The sequence below is a fragment of the Eleutherodactylus coqui genome, chromosome 6, assembly GCF_035609145.1.
Source record: "Eleutherodactylus coqui strain aEleCoq1 chromosome 6, aEleCoq1.hap1, whole genome shotgun sequence".
NCBI lineage: Eukaryota > Metazoa > Chordata > Amphibia > Anura > Eleutherodactylidae > Eleutherodactylus > Eleutherodactylus coqui.
Window position 1 is genome coordinate 87,832,157 of NC_089842.1, and position 26,471 is coordinate 87,858,627.

At 45.7% G+C, this 26,471-nt stretch overlaps 2 protein-coding genes across 8 annotated transcripts in view; one reads left to right on the forward strand and one right to left on the reverse strand.

Moving 5' to 3' along the window:
- The first annotated feature begins 221 nt into the window (after positions 1-221).
- PAFAH1B3 (platelet activating factor acetylhydrolase 1b catalytic subunit 3) lies at positions 222-15,042 on the forward strand. 2 transcript variants are annotated; one of them, XM_066607129.1, is made up of 6 exons: positions 222-377; positions 3,385-3,471; positions 5,190-5,279; positions 11,412-11,528; positions 13,528-13,650; positions 14,352-15,042. In XM_066607129.1, the coding sequence occupies exons 2-6, from the start codon at positions 3,391-3,393 to the stop codon at positions 14,613-14,615; spliced, it is 675 nt and encodes a 224-aa protein (XP_066463226.1). In that variant the 5' UTR covers positions 222-377; positions 3,385-3,390; the 3' UTR covers positions 14,616-15,042. The 2 variants fall into 2 exon arrangements, with proteins under 2 accessions (XP_066463226.1, XP_066463227.1); XM_066607130.1 differs by lacking the exon at positions 5,190-5,279.
- Positions 15,043-16,774: 1,732 nt separating this feature from the next.
- CIC (capicua transcriptional repressor) overlaps positions 16,775-26,471 on the reverse strand; it is a 107,395-nt gene continuing 97,698 nt past the window's right edge. For 4 of the 6 annotated variants that reach the window (XM_066607131.1, XM_066607136.1, XM_066607132.1 and 1 more), the window contains exons 16-22: positions 25,800-25,989; positions 24,630-24,906; positions 22,508-22,752; positions 22,222-22,376; positions 22,000-22,131; positions 21,710-21,841; positions 16,775-19,477 (exon numbers count right to left, since the gene is read on the reverse strand). In XM_066607131.1, the coding sequence (XP_066463228.1) occupies positions 19,200-19,477; positions 21,710-21,841; positions 22,000-22,131; positions 22,222-22,376; positions 22,508-22,752; positions 24,630-24,906; positions 25,800-25,989 (1,409 nt within the window). In that variant the 3' untranslated portion in view covers positions 16,775-19,199. The remainder of the gene's footprint in view (positions 19,478-21,709; positions 21,842-21,999; positions 22,132-22,221; positions 22,377-22,507; positions 22,753-24,629; positions 24,907-25,799; positions 25,990-26,471) is intronic. The other 2 variants (XM_066607134.1, XM_066607135.1) reach the window with 2 other exon arrangements.

Sequence of the window (26,471 nt, forward strand, 5' to 3'; positions counted from 1 at the left end):
CCGTCTCCCACCCTGCTAGTACCACTTGGTATCTCCCAGCTCGCACCGCTATCCCGGTTGGGAATCGCTCACATCTTATTTTCAGAGAGGGGGGGAAAGTAGTACCCCTCTAAAAAGAAACATGGTTCAACCCGACTCTGAAAACTAGGCTATTCCATTACAATTATGGGGGGAGTAGAGAGTCTGCATTTCCGCATTTATACAGCAACTTCCTGGACGCATCCATTCAATGCATTACAGAGGGGGCGAATTATTAGTTACAGTCTTGGTTTTCCTAGGGAGAGCGATTTGTCCGCAGGAATTCCCCTGCATTATTGTGGGTTGGTGCGGCCCAGGAGGGAGGATTCCTGCTGGAGACAGAGAAGAAGGGAAAGCAGGTGAGGTGCGGTGCAGTGCGGGCAGTGTGTGCGGGCTGGCTGCAGAGGGGATGGGAGCTGATGGATGGAAGGATGTGCATGCAAAGGAAAAGTGGTGCAGTTGCCTATAGCAACCAATCAGATTGCTGACTTCATTTTTCTGGTTGGTTGCTATGGGCTACAACTCCGCTTTTCCTTTGCACCAGTTTCCTCTCTTTCCTGTTGACCTCTTGTGTCTTACGGACCTCCTTGAAGGAGCCGCCCCTGGAAAGTAATACAGTATATTTACACGGGGTGCGAACGCTGATTTTTTTTTCTGGCGTGGAAAATGTGGTTTTCCTGCAGGAATTCGCGGATGGATTGTGGTGCGGTTTTGCGTAAAAATCTGCGATGCGTTAAGGCGCAGTGAAATAAAGATTTAGCCAATGAAATTAAAGATGTAAGAGATGGAAAGGAAGCCGCGCCATTTTAGCCCTGCACTACCAGAACCAGCGATTCCAGGAGACCCTCTGCCAACACAAAGCTGAGGATGGCGCCGTACAACAGGGCGCCGATTTATGTGGGTCGGCTTATCATGTACAATATGCGCATAAAAAACGGAAAATATGCAATACAAAAACGTGAAAAACTACGAGAAACGCTGCAATAATGCACCAAAATGTGCAGAAAGATGCGGATTTACGTGCAATTTTGTTGGAAAACTCCGGTGTGTTGGCTTCTCTCTGAGAAGGGCTCTGGAACAACACTTGGTTGCTGCATGCTGTGTTCCTCTCCGATGCGGCGTACAGGCAACTGGGTATACATGGTTGATGAGGCATTGATACTTTTGAGTATCACCTAAATTAAAGGATTACGTGACCCCCTCCCCCCCTTCCCCCCATGAGCCAACTGCCAACCCATCTGTGTAGTATATGCTCGGTCCTTTATTACTACCACATTTTCCTGCAGTGGTCCCAGGGGTGGGATACATACACTTCTCAAGGAACATGGCATATTTGCACGTAGACCTACACTGAATAACTACCTTATTAGAGACACCTACCCTTAGAGGGGTTGTCCAGGACTTTAGGTGGTTTTCTACTGATGACCTATCCTCAGGATGGGTCATCCATAGATGATCAGTAGCGTACTGCCATTCAGACTCCCCACCAATCGGCTGACTCCCAGTGCTGCTGTCAGCACCAAAAGCGGACTGTGCTGTCCGTAGTGCAGTGGTCCGGGTTGGTATTGCCGGAACGGCTCCCATTGAATTTAGAGGGTGCCGTACCGCACCAGGTGCAATATTGTCAGCGCTATATGTTTCAGTGATGGCGACACCAGGAAATCAGCTGATCGGCAAGGATCCTGAGTGGCGGACCCCCACCAATCATCTATTAATGGCCTATTTTGATAGGTTCTCAATAGAAAAAACACTCAATGTCCTAGCAAGGCCTTTAATGATTGGGGCTTCCCTATATCGAAATTAGACATGTGACCCCGGGGTTCATGATTTAAACAAGAGGGCGAGTTTTCAGTGGATCAGTATTGGTTTGAATCCACATCAGAATGTGAAAATTGAGCAACTTCAAATGAGGACGGGCCATCAGTGCTGGGGCCGGGACTTCACTGTCAACCTCATGGGGTATTCTTTATCAACGATGTGGAGAGTTTATCGAGAATGGTGTGATTGATGACAACACATCCAGTGAAAGGGGATCCTGTGGATGTTAACAACTCATCATCAATAAGGGGTCAGAGGAGGATGTCAGGAGTCTTTCTAGCAAATAGGCGGTGCACAGTCAAGTACACCGCTAACCAGCTCCTGTTGCTTCGTCGCTGCCCTCTGCTGCCAGAAGTCAGGTGACCGCTGTGGCCAATCACAGGCCGCAGCAAACTCCTGGCATCATGGTGCCCAGAATGTGAGAGCTGATGGCAGGAGTTTGGAAGGTGACGCCGCAGCCTCTTATTGACCGCAGTGATCACCTGACTTCCGGTGGTGGAGAACGGGGATGAAGCAGTGGGAGCTAGTTAGTGGTATCCCATGATGATCGAGTGAAGTCTCATTTGACGTTCAGACATTGGTTCTTGATCATCTGCCCATGTTAAAGGCTCCTTACTTGGTAACGTCACAGCTCCTTTAAAAGCGCCATTCCTTCCATTGGCATTCCTTTCTTCCCTCATGTCCAGCAACGCGTCTAAAGAAAGTGATGATTGGAAAGGTGTAAGCAGCAATTGCGGGCAATCTTAGGCTCCCCGTGCATCTAGAATGGCTCTTGCCCATCAGTTATTCCGCCTAATGGTAACGTTAGATGGAGCGATTTATCGTTTGTGTTAGCGAATGATGTCAGAGTTCGCTTGTGCAGTTTTTTTTAACCCTTTCCAATCCACTGTCTGACGTCTAAAGACATTATGATTTAAGGCTGTACAGCTCCGATGTTGCAAGGTGCCCGTTGGGGTTCTCTTACTGTATATTGCCAGCCTCTCTGCTGTTTCAGCCCATCCAACGTGTCACCTCATGCAGTACTGGCTTTAGCCAACATATAGCGCCATTGTATAACAACAGAAAGAGTAAGCCGCATAGGAAAACCAGGATACAAATTGGATTGGAAAGGGTTAATACAGGCAGATAAATTACTCATTTGCTAAATCGTTCACATTCACTGAACCAGTGACTTATTTCTCATAGGAACACAGGATGGGGCATGTTAAAAAGCAATATGCCTGATCCTTTTTTTCTCTGCCATGTGTTAGGGAGTGCCTACTGTCTCATAGACTTTAGATAATATGTATGGGTACCCATAGAATAAAGGGGGAAAGCCTGATTTTGAATTATAGGATGTTTCTAATGGTAAAAAGGTTCATGCAGTTATTAGGTTTGGGGGTAAGTGCTTTTCACATCGGCGTTATTGGAGTAGAAGTTTGTTTCCTAAACGGATGCACTAATATACTCTGTGTACCTTACCCCCAGCATAGATTAAGGGTACATACAATCATTCTTTTGCATGCCATTACTATGTGTCCCTACAATGTCGCTCTTTCTCATCTCCAGGACACGATGAATGACGGTGACCAGAACCCTGCTGCAGTCCCTACGCCTGTGCCTGATGTGTATGGGGATGGATGCTGGATGTCTATGGTGAGTTTGCGACCGCAGTTCACTGCTACACCCAACTCTGCGGAGCTGTGACTCTCCACATTGATGCTCATCAAATGTTGGAAAACACCAAGATTATCCCATGCTGAAAATTGCATTTTGCAACAGCCAGAAAGCAAACACTTGGATACTACTGGTGTGGAGTTTGTGACAAAAAGCAAAAAAAAAGTGCAATATGTCAAGTATGCCCATAACCACCACCACCAAAAAAAAGATTGCTCCCTTTGGTAAGCCTCTGGGCCATGCTCAGATGTGACAGATTTGCTGCTAATTCAATAATGAAAATATGACCAACACAGTACAAAACTTCACAAACTGGAAAAAGATCCGTGTAGATTTGGGGGCATGCAGTTGTCATTTTCTTTCTCCCAATCAGAAGTGATAGAGAGAGTTTAGATGTGTATGGATGCAGTACCTTTACTGCAGTGCATCATGATCTTAACGTTCAATACTAGGAGGAAGGAAAGTAGCGACTCCTACGAAAGAAAGATTGTAATAAAATGTTATTTCAGAGTGTAGAACCTGGTAACTCTTCACTTATTATTAGGTTCTAAATTAACCCTTTCCAATCCACTGTCTGACGTCGTCCTACATTCTGATTAAAGCTTATACAGCTCCAATGTCAGAAGACGTCCAACAGGGTATTCTTACCGTCTATTGTCAGTCACTCCGCTGTCGGAGCCGCTCTGGCGCACACACTGGCTTTAGCCAGCAGATGGCACCGTTGTATAACAGCAAAAAGAGAAAGCCTTTTAGGAAACTCCGAATACAAAATTGGATTGCAAAGAGTTAAATTATTGCTTGATGTTAAAGCGTATCTAGCATTACAAAAGTCACAACCCCTCATAAGGAAGATCTCCAAATGTATGAAGAGCATGGCATGCACACCACCTATGTGGGAATAATCCTCATAACTAGAGATGAGCGAGCACCCAAAATGCTTGGGTCCGCGTTAATGGAGTCGAGCTTTTCGTAAAATTCGAGAGCTCTTCTTGAGTAACGAACCCCATTGGCTACAATGGGGGACTCGAGCATTTTTGTATGTGGGACACCAGGTTCTGAGTTTTTCTCTCTCCCTCTCCCTCCACATCCCCCTCCCTCCCTCTCTCTCTCCCATTGGTGCGCTGCATCGCGGTGAGGAGGAGCCAAAAACTGGGGCGGGGTCGAACACAGCGTGATGCTCGTTCGAGTAACACTAATATTCGAACGAGCATCAAGCTCGACAGAGTACGTTCGCTCAACTCTACTCATAACCCATCCATATAGATCATCAGCAAAAGTAGAAGGCAGAGTCCAGAGTGCGGTGTCTAAAAAGGATCCTTTTTAATGGAGTTAAAAGATCCATTTTTGACACTTTTTAGAAGCTGCTTTCTAGTTCTTCTGATGATCCTGAGTAAACCAGAGCCGCGCATCAGATACAGTGCTGCCAGAAGTGTTCCGTGTAACCTGTAGATTTTGGGTCTTTTTTCCTTTCCTCTGCTGGTCTCTGTATAAATGCACATTTTCTCTCCATGCTTGCTGAGTGGGCGGCTTCCCCCTCCTCTCTACCTTGTATTTACTGGATTACTCGGGATGGATTTTTGGGAGGATGTCTCTGAACATTTACAGAGATCCTGCAGGCAAGGAAAGGGGAACAACAGGCCGCTGCAAAATGGTTATTGATTGGTACGGTTATAATAGAGTCGTTGTATGTATTTTAGCACAATCACTTTGTGGCCAGCAGCAAAGATAAGGAGCCGGAGGTCGTCTTTATCGGAGACTCCAACGTGCTACTGCTGCACCAACTGGAGGTAGGAAACCTGTGATTGGCGCACGGAATGTTTATGATCTTGCTGGATGCACAGTTAGTTTTGTGGGGTGTAAGAGTTTATGCCTGGGGTAAAATTAGTAACCTTTGCCCATCAGTTCTTGGCAGTACTAGGAAGCCTGCTGTGCAGGAGTGAAGCTGCAGCTGGACTGGAAGAGGACGATTCAAGGGCATTATATCAGAAGTGATGATCTGCACTGTCTGATGACTTATGGGATTATTTACTAATCAATGTCAATACAGAATAGAATTGTATGGCGTGAACAATCACATGTTCAAGTACCAAAGCACAAGCCATGAGAAAAATATATGCCGGGGATAGATGTCAGTTCCTTCATAGCAAATGAACTATTTATATATATATGGTGAAATGCAGAATTAGTTTCATAGGTGCCCCGTTTCCCCGAAAATAAGCCCTAGCAGAATTTTTGAGGCTGCAGCATGATTTTCGGGATTTTTGAAGATGCTTGAAATATAAGCTCAACTCCAAAAATAGGTCCTAGTGACAGCTAATAAAAAAAGTCAATTTAAATAGTGTCCAGACAGCTATACATATAAAAAAGTTAAATCCTTTGAAGCAAAAATTAATATAATACCCTGTCTTATTTATGGAGAAACAGAGTATTATGTTCTATTATTCTAAGGCCCTATTTATTTAAACATTGATAACTAGAATGTGGAATGTAGGATGCAGCTTGGATCTTTTATCAGAATGGTGATGAGAAGCCGGATGTTACCATTTTAATACAGTAAATGTATCCTTTAACATGAGTTATATTTGGAGTTGGAGTTGGGTGTCGGATCCTAGAAAAATGGAGGAGTCCGAGACGGGGGTTTGGCTTTTTGACTCCTCAGGCCTACTTGCCGCAACTGCCAGGATCAAAGTTAAAGGGGTTGTACTGAAATCTAAAGTGATCTCCTATCCACTGAGGTATTGCAGCATATAGTACAAATGATCAAACTATTGCAAGCCCAGGTCTAATATGGGGAATAATCAAAAACTGTAAAAATGAGTTTCCTAAAATGTTTTCAAATATAAAAAAATTCAGAAAACCCTCTTTTCCCATTAAGAAAAATCTTAAGAATAAAAAAATAAAGTACCGTATTTTTCGCTTTATAAGACGCACCGGTCTATAGGACGCACCCCCGTTTTAGAGCGGGAAAATAGGGGAAAAAAATTTGAACTCACCCGGGGACAGCGCAGGGTTAGTGTCGGGCGACGGAGCAGAGGGAGCAGCAGAGGTCCAAAAAAACGGCGCTCCATATCACAGCGGCGCGTGTGTGTAGCAGGAGGAAGGAAGGAAGCCGTTTGGTGGAGGCGGGGAGCAGCAGTAGTACCCGCCGGCGCTCATGACTAATCACAGGTATGTATGGGTGGCAGTGGGGAGGAGACTGGTCGCACATTTGTTTGAGCGATCGCGAGTTTAACACGCAATCGCGCGAACTAAATCGCGTTCGCACGTTAAATTCACAATTGCACTAAAAATGGCAACCGGAACAAATTTTTGGGCACATTCGCTTTATAAGACGCAGCAACTTTCCCCCCCGCTTTGGAGGGAGAAAAAGTGCGTCTTATAAAGCGAAAAATACGGTATAAGGGCTCACATGGGCCTATGTGGCCTGTGTATTGCACGCATAATATGCAGTACACAGCAAGAATTCTCATTTTATATACCAACGTTTTATGCGGCGCAGTATCAGACGCTTTGGAAAAGTCCAGATATAAAAGATCCCATGACTCTCGCCTGTCCAGTCTAGAACTTACCTCCTCGTAGAAGGTAATCAGATTGGTTTGACAGGAGTGATCTCTCATAAACCCATGCTGATATGAAGTTATACAGCTATTTTCCTTGAGATACTCCAGGATAGGATCTCTTACAAACCCTTCAAACATTTTACCCACAATAGAAGTTAAAAACTTACTGGCTTGTAGTTTCCGTGTTGACTTTTCGACCTCTTCTTGAATATTGGCACCACATTTGCTATGCGGCAGTCCAGTGGAACAGACCCTGTCACTATAGAATCCTTAAATATAACAAAAAACAGTCTATCACATTAATTAATTCCCATAGAACCCGGGGTTGTATGCCATCAGGACCCGGCGATTTGTCCATTTTAATCTTTTAAGGTGACTCTGCACTTCTCCCTAGGTTAAACTTGTGACATTTAATTGAGTTTACTTTATAACTCTTCATTTCACCTGATTGTGTTTTCTCCAGTGCATTCACAGAGGCAAATAAAATATTTTCATAGATTTGCTTTCTCCTCATCACCCTTGACAAATTTTCCTACATTGTTTTTTAAAGGGCCAACGCTTCTAGCATTAGGTTAGTAGAAAATATGTAATGGATCCAATGTCATTAAGGCCAAAGGAGCCCCACTAAGTAATACTACTTTTGATTCTTGCTCAGGTGTCCAGTACTTTTGGTAGGTAGCATAGTGTACATTCCCCCACATCAGCCCGAGTCTCATCTCTTCTCTTTAAAACTTAGGCTTTGTTCACCTCTGCACGCATCCTTCCTGTTGTACATTGATGGAAGTGGATAGGAACTGTGCCTGGCTGACCCCATTGACCATGATGGGGTTTCAAAGGCTCCTAACAAAGACTCCGACACTGAGTCAGCTTAGATGTGATATCTTGTACATGCCTTATAAATATGAAAGATGGCTTACATGGGGCTCAAGCTATCAACCCGTGTAACCCATCCTGCTGTGTGTTTTGGGTGGGTTTTCTATATACTAATGTGCTAGCGGCCATTTTAATAAACCTAATGATTGCCTCCTATACAGGATTAGCACTTCCATTAAAGTAAATCCATAATTCATATTTTCTCATCCGTATAATTGGAGGACACAGCAAAGACCTTGGGGTATAGCTTCTGCCACTAGGAGGCGACACTAAGCATAAAAGTGTTAGCTCCTCCCACTAGCTATACTCCCCTGCAAGCAACATGCTAGCTCAGTTTTTAGCTTAGTGTCGTAGGAGGCAGACTGTCTCTCCTACAGAGACCTATTGTTTTCATCTTTTAATTTTCACTTTAACTTTTTGTGGAAGACCAGGGATTAACTGGGAGGCAGGACTCTCCCTGTTAACCCCCCAAGAAGGGCGAATAGAAAGAAGCTAACCTTCTGTTGTCTTCCCAATACCTCAGAAGACAAGGAGGCACATTCAGACGCTAACCTGGATGTGACCCGCCAGCCATGGATCCCCCTTTCTTACAGTCTGGCATCCCTTCCCTTCCTAAAGGCAGGCAATGGTGGGGAGAAGCTCTGCTGGAGCCGGGAAGCCACCCTACCTCAGTCAAGAGGTAAGTATGTGGTTTTGTCTTGTTAGTCCGCCGTGTGTCCGTGCAGTTGCGCTTGTAGCGCCGCCCGTGGCTTATGGTTGTGCTGCCCGCGGTTTGTAAGCCGCCCGTGGCTGAGGTTAGCCGGATTTAGCTGCCATGCGGCTCAGGCGATATGGCAGCCGTGAAGGGAGGATGGTCCTGCCACGCTACCCTCATTCAGTGCAACCGCAGCATTGTAGCTTGGCGCCAAACCACGTGTCGCGCGGACATTTGATTTTGCCACTGCGTGGTCTTGTGGCGTCATGCACCCTCTTCTTCCGTCGGTTGTGCGCTGTTGTTGGCTGCTTGTGTTTTTTATAGCTGCGAGTGGTTTGGCCGCCGCATGGCCGTTCTAATTTGGCGCCGCGCGCCTACGTCTCCCAGGTGACTTGTCTTGGCACGGCCATTTCAATTTGTCGCCACATGGCCTTGTGTCGCTGCGAGATTATACTTTTGCTGCATAGGTATCATTTTGCAGCTGTGCGTGCATTTGATTGCTGGTACACGGCTATGGCTCATAACCACTGCGCACCCGCTGAGTTTAGACGCTGCATAGTTGGCATCATCCTCTGCAGCGCCGTCTGGGGCACATGTCCTGTGTACATCACCCCGAGGCAGGATAGGCCGGTGTATAACCCGTGTGTTGTTTTTTTTTTTTGCGCTGGTCGGCTTGTAGTGCAGGGCCGCCAGGCGTGTTCTCGATGTAATTGCCATAGTTCGCTACTGTACAGCTTGCGTTTATGACCGCCATAGCCCCCCCCCATCCAAATCCACTTCAGTGAATCTGGGGTTGCTGGGACCTGTAGCACCTTCCATACCAGAAAGAGTACTCGCACAGGGATGTTCCGGACTCACTGCTTCTCATGTTTGCTCCGGACCGGATTGAGCCTTGCCTATCAGTAGCTTCCCTGTCGCCTCTCCTGCAGTTCCCTGCAGCCAGCTGTATTGTGGTGTCCGAGACTAAGATGACACACGGACAGGGGCGGCCAGAGCCGCGTAGCAAGTGCGCTCTCACTACAGTACGAGATTACATCCAGCAGAGAATATCTTGGATCCAGAAGCACGCTCCGATCCTCCTGCATTGTTCTCTCTGCATTATTTCTTGCAGGAGTCCCTGAAACAGTCTATACTTTGTACTGTTTGCAGTTCGTAGAGTTCGTCCCTCTTTACTGCTGATGTTCCCTCAAAGGGATCAGCGAGAGTCCCATACCGGTGTACCCTTGCTGCCTTGTTGTGCGGCCAACCTTTTCATGCCTAGTGGATTTATGCTTTTGCAATGAATTCCAGTACAGGGCCAGCCCTAGTTGATTACCCAGTCAGTCGCCATTCCAAAGGATAGACGTCTTAAGAAGCCCATGGTGGCATGCAGAAATTGGATGCTGTGGGCATTGTCTCAGGATCACGGGGCTGAAGGATCTCTTCAGGCAGGTCCTTTTCACTCTACAGCTAATCAGACAGCCGACATCACGGACGGGGGTTGGCGGGATACACAGCATCAAGGTCATGCTGCGCTTCAGCTATGGGTCCAGACATTAGTCCTAGAGTTCCAGATCCCCCAAATTCTGGGGGCAGTCAGCTGTGTATACGACTTCTTCAAGATAATCGAACCAGGAATTTCCTGCCGCAAGCTTTCCAGCCTTGGTCAACACAGGACTCCATCAAGAAGCGGTTGTGGATTGCAACGAGTTGTTTCTTCATTGGTGTCTGGAATCGACCCGCTTCCTTCCTCACGGCGGGACTGTGAAGGTGATATTGACACCCTGGAGGTATATGGAAGCTGACGTACAACTAAGTCGACTGTTGGAAGGCCCAAGTTTTGGCACTGATGGCTCTCCAGCTCAGTTTTGGATGCCTATTTTGTACCGAAGGTTGTCATCAGGGGACTGTCGTTATTGACCTGTTGTATATTCTTTCGCTGCCGTTGGTATCGGGATCCACTTCAGTGAAGTATTCGGTGGGCACGTTTCTCTGTAGTGCCTCGTCCCAACGAACGCTCCGGTGACAAGTGGCGTCGATCTGACTACGCAAGACTACCTCTCTCAGGTAGCATTCTTCAGACATGTCGGTTCGCTGCTCGTAATACTGGCAATTCCGGGTGGATCCTTGGCTTTCCAATGTGGACTCCCTGCACTGACTCTGCTTTGTGGCAGTACAGGGTTACAGTGCCAGTAAAGTTATATTCTCAGGCCGTGTTACGGCTCATGTTACTCGGAAAGCGGGTGCCTCATCGGGAGCTCCTTCTCCCGGTGGGTGGATGGAACCATTTCTCTGACCCCCTTTATGCTCAGTCTCTGAGCATGCTAGATGCCTAGTCATTAGAGATGAGCAAGCATGCTCGGATAAGCTCTCTCTCACTCTCTCTCCCCCTACCCCCTGCTATCCCCCGCCGTGTATTCTCCTCTAGTTTGGAGTGTCCGCCGTGGAGTCACACACAGTGTTGGATTCAGTTACAGTTCGGGAGTATTGTTATTTATTATCTATTATTGTCGTATACTACTTGGCTGCTCCTACTGCTTGCATGCAAACTGAGCTAGCATTTTGCTTGCAGGGGGGTATAGCTAGTGGGAGGCGTTAACACTTTTATGCTTAGTGCCGCCTCCTAGTGGCAGAAGCTATACCCAACGTCTTTGCTGTGTCCCCCAATGAACAAGATGAGAGAGATTTTTAGTTTAGTTTTTCCATATTTAATTTTCTTTATTTGGTCTGATACTTAAGAGGTTAACTTACATTTTTTTAAGCTGCTCTTCGCTCTGTTCAGTGTAATTGTCAGGTGGTTTCTTTCCCCTCAGATTTGGAGAGACCTTTTCTCTCCATTACATGCCCTGAACTTTGGGGGATTGGGCGAAGCCACCCAGCATGTCCTATGGAGACTGGAGAATGGGGAGCTGGAACACATCAAACCAAAGGTAAATAACAGAATAAGGGTGCCCACCCACTAGCGTTTTTTTACTGCGAAATTCGCAGCGTTTTTTTTTTTTCTGCAGGGGTCTTTGGGCTATGGGACATGCAAAGCTAAAATCGCGATCGCGCAAAATCGCGATTTTGCGCGATCGCAATTTTTACATTACAAGTCCCATAGACCCCCTGCAGAAAAAAAAACCTGCGAATTTCGCAGTGAAAAAAAACACCAGTGGGTGGGCACCCTTAGGAGAAATAAAAAGTGCTGTATAAGGTGGTGGTGGAGAGAAGCCCTTTAACTGTTTATGCCCATTAATCTGTCAATTGCTATAGTTTGGCACTTTCTTCAGCACATCACGTGTGGTAATTGAGAATCTTGCAAGTCTCGAAGAGAATAGAGTCAGCAAATTCCTAATACTATTTTTTCAAATTCATTACCTGTTCGAGATGTCTTCTTGTTGTCGAATTGAACCATAGCTTTTCACTCTGACAGAAAAGAGGTATCTTAAAGGGGTTGGTATGGTTACTGGGCAACAATGTCCCTTAGTGTCCTCTGTGCTAAAATAAAGAGGATCAGTACGTACCTGTCCCCCTCTGAAGTCCAGACGTTTGTTGTGGCAGATGATCTCACTGAAAGTCAAGTGACATCATCTGTCAGTACACACTCCGGTACGACAGTGGGGCTGAAGGGAACAGGTAAGCACTGATGCTCTTATTATTTTAGCACAGGGGCCACGAAGGGGGCATGTTGTTCAGGAACCAGACAACCCCTTTAACATAGTTAAATGGATTACATACTACATCTCTTACCCGAAAAGGAGCCCTGAAGTGTGTGTGAGCAGAGGTGTGCATGCGCTTCCTCCTCTGCCATTCACTTGAGTGGGACTGCCAGAGATGGCAATAGTCAAGAGTTTGGAGATTTGACTTCCTATGGAGAATTCTCATCCTGATTAGATAAAAACAAATAAATCGTAGATACTCTCCTGCCTTACTTGTAATCTCTTCAAAATGTAATAACGATACAGTATACTGTGATATAATACTCACATTAGATCTCCAGGTTTATTAGATATAAAGCCATGACCAACATGTATGTATCATGTGTTGACAGTTCTCCCTCTATACAAACTCATTCAATTAAAGCTGTCAATCACTATACATCAGCAAGAGCAGGACTGACAGGGGGTGAAGGAAGCGGGACCCGCAGGCTTTCTCTAGGAGTGGTCGGGGAAGCGGGACCCGCAGGCTTTCTCTAGGAGTGGTCGGGGAAGCGGGACCCGCAGGCTTTCTCTAGGAGTGGTCGGGGAAGCGGGACCCGCAGGCTTTCTCTAGGAGTGGTCGGGGAAGCGGGACCCGCAGGCTTTCTCTAGGAGTGGTCGGGGAAGCGGGACCCGCAGGCTTTCTCTAGGAGTGGTCGGGGAAGCGGGACCCGCAGGCTTTCTCTAGGAGTGGTCGGGGAAGCGGGACCCGCAGGCTTTCTCTAGAAGTGGTCGGGGAAGCAGGACCCGCAGGCTTTCTCTAGGAGTGGTCGGGAAAGCGGGACCCGCAGGCTTTCTCTAGGAGTGGTCGGGAAAGCGGGACCCGCAGGCTTTCTCTAGGAGTGGTCGGGGAAGCGGGACCCGCAGGCTTTCTCTAGGAGTGGTCGGGGAAGCGGGACCCGCAGGCTTTCTCTAGGAGTGGTCGGGGAAGCGGGACCCGCAGGCTTTCTCTAGGAGTGGGTGGTGGAAGCGAGACGCGCAGGCTTTCTCTAGGAGTGGGTGGGGAAGTGGGACTCGCAGGCTTTCTTTAAAAAGTCTTGGCAACATTTGTACTGCTGTTTACAGTTCTAGATCAAGGCAGTATTTTCTTGTATATTCCCGAGATCAGCATCTGCTCCTGGCCTCAGATAGGAGACTTGCTGGTTTGAATCAGGTCATAATATGGTATTGAAGTGCTTGGATTTGCAGGAAGAATAGTCTTATTGTACAGTTAATCTTATGCTAACAGAACCTGTTACTTCCCCAATAGATCATTGTGCTTTGGGTGGGCACACACAACATGGGACACACGGCTGAGCAGATTGCCGGTGGAATTAAAGCCAACGTGCAGTGTATACTGCACAGGCAACCACAAGCCAAGGTTATTGTGCTGGTGAGTGAACACGTTTCCTATTGTGATTTGTCTCCACAACTAACCTACAGGAGCCCATGCAGCCATTTAGTAGACATAGCCTAGGGACAGTCTATTGGGAAACGCTCATCTTGTCTATGGACGTTACAGAAAATACAGCAGTTATAGAAAAGAACTGCTTGCAGACACTCTTATCCTATTGATGTTTGGGTGGACAGCAGCTGCTTTTTAAAGTGTTTTCCAGGCAGCAGCGGCTGTCAGAACCAGGATACATTGGGGTCTGAGTGGAAGCCCCTGCTACCCTTGTGTAGTGGCCAGCACTCACGATTGCAAGCGCATCTCTCACTGAAATCAATGGGAGCTGCGCCTGCAATTACAAGCACCAGCCACTACACTTGTGTGGCGCAGAGTGTTAAGGCAGCTCTCGCTCACGACCTGAAGGTTGCAGGTTCCATCCCGCATGCTTCAGGTACCCGGCTCAAGGTTGACTCAGTTTTCCATCCTTCCGAGGTCGGTAAAATGAGTACCCAGCTTGGTGGGGGGGGGGAGGAAGGGATAAATGTATTACCCAAAAGCACCGCAGAATAAGTTAGTGCTATACAAATAACAAGGCCCCCTTTCCCCTATTAGCGATGCAGATGTATTTCCACTGCCTGTAGGCTACCTTTCCCCTCCTTTTTATATCGGTGTGCCGACCTTTAATTGTTCATTCTGTTTTACAGGGTTTGTTGCCACGTGGGAAAAACCCCAACCCTCTGCGGAATAGGAACAGGAGAGTGAATGAGCTGTTAGCAGAAGCGTTGCCGTCTATGCCCAATGCAATATTCTTAGATGTGGACCCAGGGTTTGTACAATCAGACGGCACCATCAGCCACCAGGACATGTACGATTACCTCCATTTGAGCCGGCTGGGATACTCTCGTGCGTGCCAGATACTGCACAAAACACTACTCCAGCTGCTGGAGGGCAAGGGAACAGCCAGTTAGAAGTAACTTCCACAGAGTTAAAACATACCCTATGTGATGATCTTCTGGGTATTGGGGGGGGGGGGGGGTATAGGTTCTCTAAAGGGCTCCAACCTGAGGAATATTGTTTCCCAAAGATATAGTTAAAGGGAAAGTGGTAGCTTGTACTGTATCCTGCATTAACCAACTGACTTTCCTTCAGAGCATTATTCTCCCCTCCTCCATTCATATACTGCCTGTGTCGAGGATGGAACGGATTACCCCCAGTTATTGCATTTTTTTTCTGTTTTATATCTTTTGGACAGTATTTTTTTTGTATATTTCAGTGCATATGTACGGTGTCTCATTCCCTGATCCATACACCAAAAGTATGTTCACAAAAGGTAAAAGGGAGTTTTTTTATTTTATTTTTTTTCCAAACCACATAATAAACCTGTTGTGACATCAAGCCGTGTGGTGTTGTATTTAGTTGTGCCCAACCTTTCCCACTGATGCATCGAACAAAAGCCCTTTGGCTGCACAGTTGCTGGTTGGACCACCACCGTGAAGGGAATGCTCCGATGGGTGATTCCAGGTCAGAAATATCCCGAAGATGAACACTAAAAGGGTATCTGGAAGGCCTTATTCAGAGAATTGTATTTTTAGTCCCCCAAACCGACGGTCATATGAAATAAAGCACTGCATGTTCAATTCTTGTCCATATCATGGTCCAAGCAAAGGACATGCAAAGTCCGATCTGCAGGAATAGTGGACAACACAGAATGTGTTTGTGTGGTGCCCAATGAGAGTTGCACTCTGGATTCTTGGGCACAACTCGCATACGGTCATCTAAATTCGGCCTAAGGCTGTCTTGTTTTGCCATTTATAATGGAAGGCATAAATGTTTTGTTGCATACATCATGTGACCAATCCAAAATGGTATTAACCCTTTCCAATCCAATTTGTATCCTAGTTTTCCTAGGGGGCTTACTCTTTTTCTGCTATTATACCAGGCGCTATATGCTGGCTAAAGCCCGTACTGCATGAGGCAACACGTTGGATAGGCTCCGACAGCAGAGAGGCTGGCAATATACAGTAAGAGAACCCCGACGGCTGTCTTCCAACATCGGAGCTGTACAGCCTTAAATCATGTCTTTAGACGTCAGACAGTGGATTGGAAAGGGTTAATCCAATTCCCTTCTTTGATCAATTTCTGTCATTGTGACAGAAAGAATAGCCCTGCATGTTGTACTATTCTTACCATCAAAAGTGATGGAACTAACCAGAGTCCGAGTGCGAGCATAGGCTAAGGCCATAGTATCATGGTGAGATGGCTTTAACTGGCTAGTCACACCTTTAAGTGGGGGTATAGTGCCAGAATATGTCACTTTGATTAGCGGGGATCAGTCCTCTGGAAGTCCCACTGCTCCTGAGGAAGAGGGGACCACAACGCTTATTTAGCACTGCAGCCTTGTCACAAGTTTCTCCCGCCACAATAGCACAGCCAACTCTTAACAAGTGGTGGCAGAGGTGCCAAAAACGGCGCTGTATAGGCCCTTCATTCTCAGGATGAAAGTCCCACACCCACAGGTTATAAAGGGATGGTATAACCTAGCGATAGGTCACCACTTTATGAGATGGAAATAAACTTAAAGGGCCGTACGGGGTAGGGCTTAGCTTTTCTCCCTTCAATAAGAAATAACTTTTCCGTAAGTTGTACCCGATTTCGCAGTTCTCACTACGAGAGTCATGACTTTGGACAAGAGTGTCATGATTTCTGGGGCCAAAAAAAAAAAAAGAAATTCATTGAAACCTCTAATCGCTGGATCGTGCAAATCGGAAGGAAGGAAAGCTGGGGAAGAATAGAAAGCCAGACAGAAGGAACACAGAGCAGCACAAGGCGTGTTATACATAGAAGTAAAGCTCTTACATTGAGGGTTCGGCATATCATAACCACCTTGAAGAAGTTGGAGAACTTCACTAAAATGCATTGAGGGAAATACAACACAAGGGAAAACTTGTTCGAAAACTAGAGAATTTGGTGGCAACCAATGTTCTCTGCTTCCTATGGGCATCTGCTCCACTTACAATCTAGTCGCTGCTTTATTTCCCAAAGAACCACTTTTACCAAGTCTCTGGTAAGATGTGAACAAGAGTGATAAAATAAAGGTAAGATCTTCTCTAAAATGAGGCATCACACGTGAGGTTTTACTTTTTTTTATTTTATTACAGTAAGAAATATTGCACATGATCAACATGTCTGTTCTGTCTCAGTACTGTCTCTGAACAAACAAAAAATAAGCGCATGTCGTCTCCACAATCTGATCTGTGGCTACGCTGGTGGCAGGGGAGCGGGCACAAGGACTACTTCCCTCTTCGCTCTTCCCGGCTAGCTATACAGGATTGGGCCATTGTGAAGTAGTTCATCTCTTCTTCTAAGAAGGTTGGGAAGTAGTATTGTTCATCAATGCAGCCCACACCATGGTAGAATTAACCCCTTCTAGACCGCCTCCAGAATACAGGTCATGATGGAATGCGCTGTTTTTTGTTTTTTTTTTTGTTCAAACAACCCCCTCACTGCCACCAAAAGCAGACCAGGACTGTGGGCCCCTGTTACAGGGGCCACAAAAAGAACAATCAGCCAGGCCTAGCCAGAATCTGTGTGCTGCAGCACCTTTTGAATAGGAAAGCTTAGTAGTACTATATAATGCAGCATGTTTGTTTCAGGGGCAGATGGGTCACCCACACGACTACAGCATCAAAACTCAAAGCAATGCGATTAGCAGGCAAGCCCCCCCACCCCCAATGCAGAATACAGCACATGACTGGAAGGGGCCAATCCCACGCCTTGGTATCTTGACAACATACATCATTTGGGGGTCATTGAGTTAAACTGAAATCAAATTAAAAAAAGAAAAACATGGTGGTACTCCTAGCAATCAGCTTTGACTTTTCTGACACTGAATCTGGATCCTCAGGACAATGCAGCCTCCTCATTTTTTTAATGTGCATCAGTTTTAATAAACTGCCCCCACTGCATGTATATAGCAGCGAGCCTCCCTATAGAACAGCGCAGTTATCCGGTCACCATAGTAACGATTCGCCCTCTGTACATATGACAATGTACGTCTGTATACATCAAATATACATATATTATCCCTGATCACGATACTCCCAAGACTTTGCTGCACTGCTATATAGACACAGACCTTCTGTACGCCTTGTCGTGCCTACGATTATAGCAGACCATGCACACCTGACTCATGTCGCTGGTTAACCCTTGCTATAAAAACAGCACAGATAAGTCCTCTATGAATATAGCAGAAGTGTGCGAGGAGAGTATACAGCCTCTTAGTATACACGTGCATCCTGGTATATCGGAGGCGTATACTCTCTTTTATATACAGCAGAGCAAAATCTGTATACTGACTGGAGAGGGGGAAAAAATAAATCACTACATACAGCAGGGTTCACCTCTGTATACTGTTCTATGGGACAGACTGCACACGGATACGTTGCCTAAATATATGGTTTAGAGGAAAAAAAAATAGGAACTGGTTCCCATAAAAACCTGATTAGGCTTCCTTTCATATACGTATCCTCCAGCTGCAATACCTTCTGGTTGCACCAGCTACAGCGAGATTAGGGGAGAGATTACAGAAAAAAATGGAGCATAATATGAAATGTCAGGGAAGAGCTACATTGAGACCCAATGTACAGTAACCGAGGCCTGTGTGCAGTCTGTACCCACCTAGCACTCACGCACCCGCTCCTCAGAACACGCACAGATATATTCACACACGTGTATAATACAGACATACACATAGTGTATATATATGTATATAGGAGTGTGTGGATATACGTTGTGTCTGATGATTGACATTCTTTCCAGATGATCTGATCAGAATGAATTCTTAACATCACTCCTCTTGCATAAAAAGGTCTATGTATATATAATTATATATAATATATTTATACAGCTCCCCATAGTGCAGCTGCTTCTCATTGAACTAAAGTGTCATAAGAAAATACGATTTCCCCTCCCACCTTCCCCAAATCACGGCACTTGTGTCCATGAGTGTAGGACAGTTTTGCTCATTTGACCAGAGTTCCTTTTTGCAACTCCAATCCAACCACCATGGTGTCCAACTGGACTGACCTGAACATTGCTTCTGCTACACTGGTGCTGCCCTGGCATACACTCGAATGGCAACGCCACAGCACTCTGCTACATCACTCACTAAACCTCCACTTCCAGAACCAAACGTCTTCTCAGTTGTGAGTATCCTATGCTACAAAAACCCATCCCAGCTATAGGGGCCATGATTATGTCCGCACTCCCACACTAATTACAGTCCGAGGCCATATGCCATATGATGACAACTGAGAAAAGATCTAGAAGTGCCATGGATGTGCCAGTCTGGACGTCACCGTGGTTGTGGAGCCCACATTCTGCCAAGGAATGAGTGGATTGTCTGTGCATGAGGGGGCAAAGTCTTATGTCTGTATAGGAGGGAGCAGATAGCCCCCACGTCAGCCCTGGGTAACCCTCCTAGGAGACTCCCTCCCCAAGTCTTCAGAGTTCAGAGAGTGGCTATACACAAGGACTCCCCCAGGCTTGAGCACTCATCTGCTGCTTGAGGAATCAGGAGGTTCTTGTCCTCCCTCCCAAGTGGCTTCAGGGGGCTCGGCGGGCCGAAGTACATGATCCTGGGATGGGGGCTGCATCTCAGAAGGTCCAGTCTCAGAGGTGCTGGGGGAAGAATGCTCAGGAAAGGGAGGGTGTTCTGTTGGCGTAGCGGCCTGCATGATCTTCTGTCTCACCTCACGAATCTTAAGTTGTAGACAAACCTTGGTGGGGAAGATATCTGAAAAGCGGGACTGAAAGGCAGCAGTGGACTGAGCTGAGGAAGAGGAGAAAACATTCTTACAATCAATATGAGAAAAGAGAAAACTTTTCTGCTACATAACATTGACATAGGAATGATCAGATTGATCGCTCTTAAAGGTGTGGGTACTGGAAAGAAATGGTGGCGTTCCTGGGGGGGGGGGGGGGGGGGGGGGGTTGTAGCAGCCACTTTCTTCTATGGGCAAATTCATACATGTCAGCGCTCCGTTAGGGCGGTCTCTCTGTTCAGTTTTTGGAGGAAGGTTGCGTTCACATGTAGCAGATTTTGATCAGTTTTTGCTGCAGATCCACAGATTTCACAGTTTCAACTGCAGGGGTGAAGTCTGCTGTGAATCCGCAGCAAGTTCTACCTGCAAAACCTGTACCAATAGTGCCGATTCTGACAGGTTATGGTGGGGATTTTCTGCTGTGGATAAGATACACCAATTCCACTAAGTTCAGTGGGTTAAAAAAAAACAAAAAAAAAACAATGCCTTTAGTTTGCTTCTATTCTGTTAGGTTTGCGTTTTCTTAAAGGAAAAAGAGCGCAGTTTGCACTCCGTTACCTTACAGTCAGACAAGGACAGCGAGGAGGAGGGAATAGCTGAGCTCCTGGGACACAAGATTTCTTTACATAGTTCTCGGATTTAAATTATAATAGAAGGCAAAATGCAATCAAAAGGAAACAAAAGCAACGCCTTCCTTCTGATGCCTTTTTTTTCTTTTCCATCCTCACTTTCCAAGAGCCATAACTTTCCCATCTTTAGGAAGGGGTTTTTTCTTTGTTTTAAGCAAGAAAAATATATATTTTTTAAAGGCACCATATGATGATCTGAAAAACTATTTGGATTTCATATTTAATGTGTTCACAATGTGGTAAAAATGATCTACTCATGCGGCAATTTAAGTGCCCAATTTATGTAGTATTTTTGGTGCAGCAGAAAATCCACAGCAATATGCAATGAAACTACACCAAATTGTGCAGGTTTGTTGTGGATTTCAGCTCTTTACTTGCAGGAGTGAAATCTGTGTTGAAATTCTGCAGCACGAGTCCATTTACACTCTGGATTTCGTACATAGAGTGTGGATGACACTTCTAAGATCCCATCTATAAGGCTGCGGGTTTTACACAGCTACATTTTGCAGTAGATAATCCGCAGTATTTACAGCCCATGTGAACATATGCAGAAAGTGGTCTATTAATTTTTTTAAGCAGTGATGAGGTTGTGTGAGGGCTTGCTTCTCGCAGCAGGATAAGCTGTGGATTTTATTGGTATCTAGGGAGGGGTACATATGACTTGTTAATCAATTGGAACATGCCGCAATTTCTTTCACGCTGCGGAAATCGCAGTAGAATTCCGCAGCGTGAGCATTGCAAGGGAAAAAGCTATTAAGGTTCAATAGAACCTAATAGCTGCGGAATAACGCCACAGATTTCCGCCACGTAAAACGCGTCAGAAATCTGTCCGTGGGCATTAGGCCTTAGGGACATGGTAATACCAATTAAGTTTTTTTGTGTGAAAAATGGGAAGAGAGGCTTTTTGCTTTTTTGAAACATAATATATTCTAAAAAAATTTAAATTAAGCTTGCCTTTACTTTTTTTTTTTTTTACTTGAGATTGTAACTCGGTCTAAGCATATACCACCAAAAATTGCACTGGTCAGGTCAGAAAATGGTGTCCAAAAGGGTCTAAAAACATATAGCAAATGTGTTGTATTTTGAATAGTAAATCAGCTCCTATGCATCTGTTTTGCCCAAGACTAAGGCCCCCTGCAAACGGGTGGATTTGCATTGCAGAATCCGGAGCGGGCGTCCACCTCCGGATTCCGCAGCAAATACTGCCCATAGCATGCTACAGAAAAGCGCTTTTTCCTGTCCACGAGCGCAAGTCAAACGTCTGACCCATGCAGCCCTTCTGCAATCATCATTGCGGAAAAGTCACGGATCCACGTCATTGCCTAGCGACATAATCTGTATTGCCACGCCCGGCACATCTACATTACAGAATAAGAATAAACTTGACAGGTACAGGGAGTCACCGGCAGGCACAGGGTCAGATTCCACTGCGGGATCCCGCATGCAGAATCCGACCCAGTAGTGTACAGGCGGACTGCAGATGCTGCCAATAGTAACTAGCACTCATTTATCATAAAAAGGATCTAATGCGTTGCTGTGGGTAACATCCTTTTGCACTAGTTATTCCTGGCATCATATTCCCAGTCTGTTCTCATCTGTGGAAATACTTACAAGATGGAAAGAATCCATGCTCTTGAAAGAGCTGCATGACCAGGGCTCGCCGTTGATCGAGGGTTCGGCGTAGAGATGAGTAGGGGACTTTATCGTACTCCAATTCAGCCAACATGTCATCTGCCTCATTCCCTATAAGGAGACAAAGCAGAAGATCAATCACCAACTGGGCAAACAGAATTGCAGAACTAGAGACACAAAATAGAATTGGTACAATTTGCTTCTAATTAACCATTCTATCAATGCACAACATGCTAAACATGAGAGATGGAGTTTGTGAGAGACCGTACCTGTTCGATCAAATGTGAAAATGTCACCTTCACATTTGGCACTTTTGGGGGTGTTTGGTTCTGAGCTGCAGCTAGAACGTCTACGCATCTTCCTCTTGGGAGAAATGGGATCCTCTGTAGAGGAGTCCAAATCTATAAAAAAGCAGAACAAAGCTGTTCAAGGTTATCACCGAGAGTAGAGGAGGTTCCGTTAGTAATACTCCTCTTACACCAGGCACATACCAGTAGAATTCTTACGTTTCTTGCGATACGAGCCCAGGATGGCTCGGGGAGAAGTGGCCAGGGACTGAAGTGTTGGTGATGGCAGCACCTCCTCTGGTTTGAACTCTGGAAGCTCTGCAAAACGTTCTTCAAAGTCCACCTCAGACAGGACCCTGCTGGTGGTAGAGCAAGAGATATGAGTAGCTTAGGATATGCGTTTGCTCACCCTAAAGTAAGAGCTATGGACGTACTAAGTCCATATTCATACAATATACCGATAACAGAACATACAACAGCAAAAACTCACTTGTCAACAGAATCAAAGGTCTTCTTCAAGGGTGGAGGACGCAACTTGGGCTTTTTCACAGGTCCGTCTTTTCTGTCAGGAACCTCAGAGGGAGGTCCGGCAGACCTCCCAGCCTCTCCTGGAGACCCACTAACACTTGTCGAGGCAGCTGATGCCACCGGGGAAGAGGGTGGAAGAGGGGCAGGGGGAGCAGGAGCTGTATCTGGGCGGCTCTCCGGTATCATGGCTTTCCATTCTGGAAGAAGCTGTAATCCAAGAAAATAGAAGACATTACACCAAGTCTTAAATTCTTGTCAGTGCAACACGGGGTTAAAATAGAACACACACTGTCAAATATAGAAAACTTGACAACACCCAGTCAACAGATTGCCACTGTAACTACAACATTTCCTCGGGAAACCAGTCATGCCCTGTAGCTTTATAAGATGGGCTACCAAGGATGGCATCCAGCTCTATCTATAGCAGAGGAAGCAGTCACAGGCCACTCCTGCCGGGTGCAAACGCCTAACACTACTACGGCAATGATCGATGTTAGTAGGGACAGATGAAGGAACCGGAAACTACATGCCGCAGCTAGGAATATGACGCATGTGTAGCTTCTAGCAAGCAGAGGGCAGAATGCAGGAGCATGAGAGAGACAAGTACTACTGAGGGAAGGGTAATCTCTGCTCTAACCACTCTGGGGAAGGGGGCTCTTGCATGCTAGTAGCAGTGCATTTGCTAAAATAATTTCTGTACATGGCTGCCTCCAGGGGTGGTATATAATACAATGCATTGTACGTATGTGTGAGAAACCACAGAATTGCATCACTACAGTGAGACTAAAACCTCCGGCACTTCCGTGGATATCAGGATAAAAGCAGCATTTTATTTTGACATCTTCCAAAAAAAAAGGTTTTTTTGCGCTTACATGTTTCAAACAGAGTTCTTATTCACGCTATTCAAAACACGTAGTGCAAAAAAATAAAACCCTGCTTTTATTCTGGTATCCACAGAAGTGCCGGAGGTTTTTGTTTTTTATCGCTGTGGGGTGTGCCTGCACCTATCCTGCGGTGAGCTGGCATTTGGATTTACACTAGAATGAGACTAAACTGCATTGTTGTCACAACAGAGGACATTATACTTTTGCCACTTTTCTGCCCAAGCCATCAACCTACACAGATCCCTTTGTAAATGAGGTATCATACTGATAAATATAAGTTAATGCATGTGAGAGGGAAATGGATGTCACATCACATGCTAAGTGAGAAAACATTGTGTAAAACCGACATGGAAAAAAGAACATTTTAGTTGGCAGCAAACTTATTCCCATCTGAGATTTCCATGGCATAGCCAACTGGATATGCCATGAGAATCTGATAAGTGCCGGTCCCAGAGGTGGAACCCATAGCTACATCTAGTTCTGGCCTTACTGAATGCAAAGGTAAAAAAACAGCACAGTGGGCTACATTTCTGTAACTTGCTAGCTCCAGAAATAGTGCGGCTCACTGTGCTATGCCGTTTCCATACCACTCAAAGGCGGGCAACAAAAGTAATAAATGAAATGGGCGTTCTACAATACCCAGAGAGGTTATCAAAATTGGGCTGATTTAGTTTAGGAAAAAAAGACGTCTGTAGGGCGACCTAATAACTATGTATAAATATATCAGGGGACAATACAGAGATCTCTCCCATTATCTGTTTATACCCAGGATTGTGACTGTAACAAGGGGGCATCCTCTACGTCTAGAGGAAAGAAGGTTTCTACACCAACATAGAAGGGGGTTCTTTACTGTAAGAGCAGTGAGACTATGAAACTTGCTGCCTGAGGACGTGGTGATGGTGAACTCACTCAAAAGGTTTAAGAGGGGCCTAAAAAAACCTTTCTTGAGTGTAAAAATATTATAGGATGTAATCACTAGATTAGGGAGATTGCTTTAATGATCCAGATATTTATTCTGATTTGGAGACTGGAAGCAATTTTTCCCCAAAGTGAGGGAAATTGTCTCCTACCTCATCGGAGGGGGAGGGGGGAGTGTTGCCTTTCTCTTTCAGAATAATATGCTGAACTGGATGGATGTGTTACTATAAAAGACGTGCAGATTTTTCATTCAGCATGAGGACAATGGATATTACAACTTACTGCCGACTCCTTCTTGACAGTAGGTGATGGTGGAGGTTCTCTTTTCACATCAGGTATCCCAGAAGCTCCGCTCTGCAAAGGGGACCCGGCAGACTTTTCCTCTGATACACTTTTTGTCCATGTGTCTCGTGATGATCGCTCCTCTGGAGTGGGCAACCGTGGCTTCCCCGGAGCCAGATCTCGAGGCGGTGCGGCTGGAAAGGTGCTCAATGAGGCTGGTGTATTTTCTGTTGTAGCTTCTCGAACACTGGAGGTCCCTCGAGCCTCTGATGTGTACCTAAGACATAGACATTCCTTATAGCATGTCTGTCATTGCAGCTAATAGATGGGTACCCTTATTACATCCATATGGCATAAACTAGACAACCCTTCCAATGTGTTCATATGACCTAAAACTACAAATACCGAGTCCTAGGTGGATGAAGTGTATAATTTCCCCCAGCTTTAAATACAGAATTTAGTTACTTTAAGCTGTACCTAACTAGTCAGAATAAGCTGCCATGTGTACATGAGTAACAACACTACTTCTGGCCATTATAGGACACGTATTCTGTATTTTCCCCCCATTTTCTGCTCTGCAGGGTGCACATCTATCCTCTCAGGACTGGCGAGAGGTGCCTGCTACTGCGTTCTATATACTGTACAGAGAAATGCAGATTTTGGTCTTCAATTGTCTGTAACAGACAGACATTAAATGATCATATAGTATAAAGCAAGAGTGAGCAGTGGAGATGCGATTTCTCTGGCTAGAACACAGTAAAAAGTGACTTGGTATTAGCTTGCAGGCAGGGCTGGCATTTGGAGGGAGGAGGTGGTGCAAAGCAGACAATAGTCCAGGGCCTCCATTGCTAGAGGCCTCCTTCAGTGCTACTGTTCCACTGCCCACCCGTGATGCGACCCGAGGGGCAGCTGAACAGCTCTTTATACATTTCAATGGCTCATCCTCCTCCCCCACCCGTTCTAACGTCCTTGTTTCTCCCGTCAATCATTTGAGAATGGTGAACAGCAAGTTAGGAGGAAGAAGGCTCTTAGTAGCCAACACTTCAGTGGGCTTTTTCAGGACAAAAACATTTTGGGGAAACAAATTGCAGTTTTGCTACTTATCACACTGGCCATGATAAAAGCAAAAGGTCTTTGAAAAGTTATTTCAATTATTTACAATTTTCTTACTTTGGTTCAGGTATCTCTTCTCGTGGTGGCAATGGTGTGGGGCGGGAAGTAGAGCGCACACATGGTGAAGGGGAAGTGGCCTCATAGGATCCCACTGGAATATTGGCGATGGTGGCCTTTACTTTCTGGGGAGGTTTGGGGAGATTTCGCTGAGGTTTGGAAGCCACTAGACTGAAGGTTACAGAGGAGGCTACAAAAAAGGAACACAAATGGAGTTTAGGAATCAGAATTCATACAGGGTGCTAGCAAACAGACTAATGCAGCAGTTTATCCAAGTACTTGCGTTCTACAATGAAAGAATAGCATACATGAATAGGAAGGCATGGATGCACTACACAATGGTATGACCACGAGCCCCTGGGAGCCCCGGAACATGGATGTCAGTTTTGTGTTGTGGCCCCTGTAAGAGAGAGTAAAACCCAATATCAAAGTTGCCGAGTAGCATGTTAGAAGCAGAAACCCACTTACCTTGTCCCTCTAATTGCCGTGAGACTGCTGCTATGACTGCAGTAAAAAATATATATATAAGTTCTGTAGTACAGCCTATGCAAAGGTGTACTCAAAGTGACCTCCTGCTGCTACGATGAGGGCAGATCATCCAGGAAGTCTTCCACCATTGTCTGCAGGAGCCTCCTTTAAAGGGGTTGTCCGGCGCCGAAACGGTTTTTTGTT

Excerpts from the sequence above, each read along its gene's own strand:
- PAFAH1B3 (XM_066607129.1), top strand. The coding sequence starts at position 3,391 with ATGAATGACGGTGACCAGAACCCTGCTGCAGTCCCTACGCCTGTGCCT. Across the intron at positions 5,280-11,411 it reads TACTGCTGCACCAACTGGAG|ATTTGGAGAGACCTTTTCTC; the intron begins GTAGGAAACCTG and ends CTTTCCCCTCAG. Across the intron at positions 13,651-14,351 it reads AAGCCAAGGTTATTGTGCTG|GGTTTGTTGCCACGTGGGAA; the intron begins GTGAGTGAACAC and ends TCTGTTTTACAG.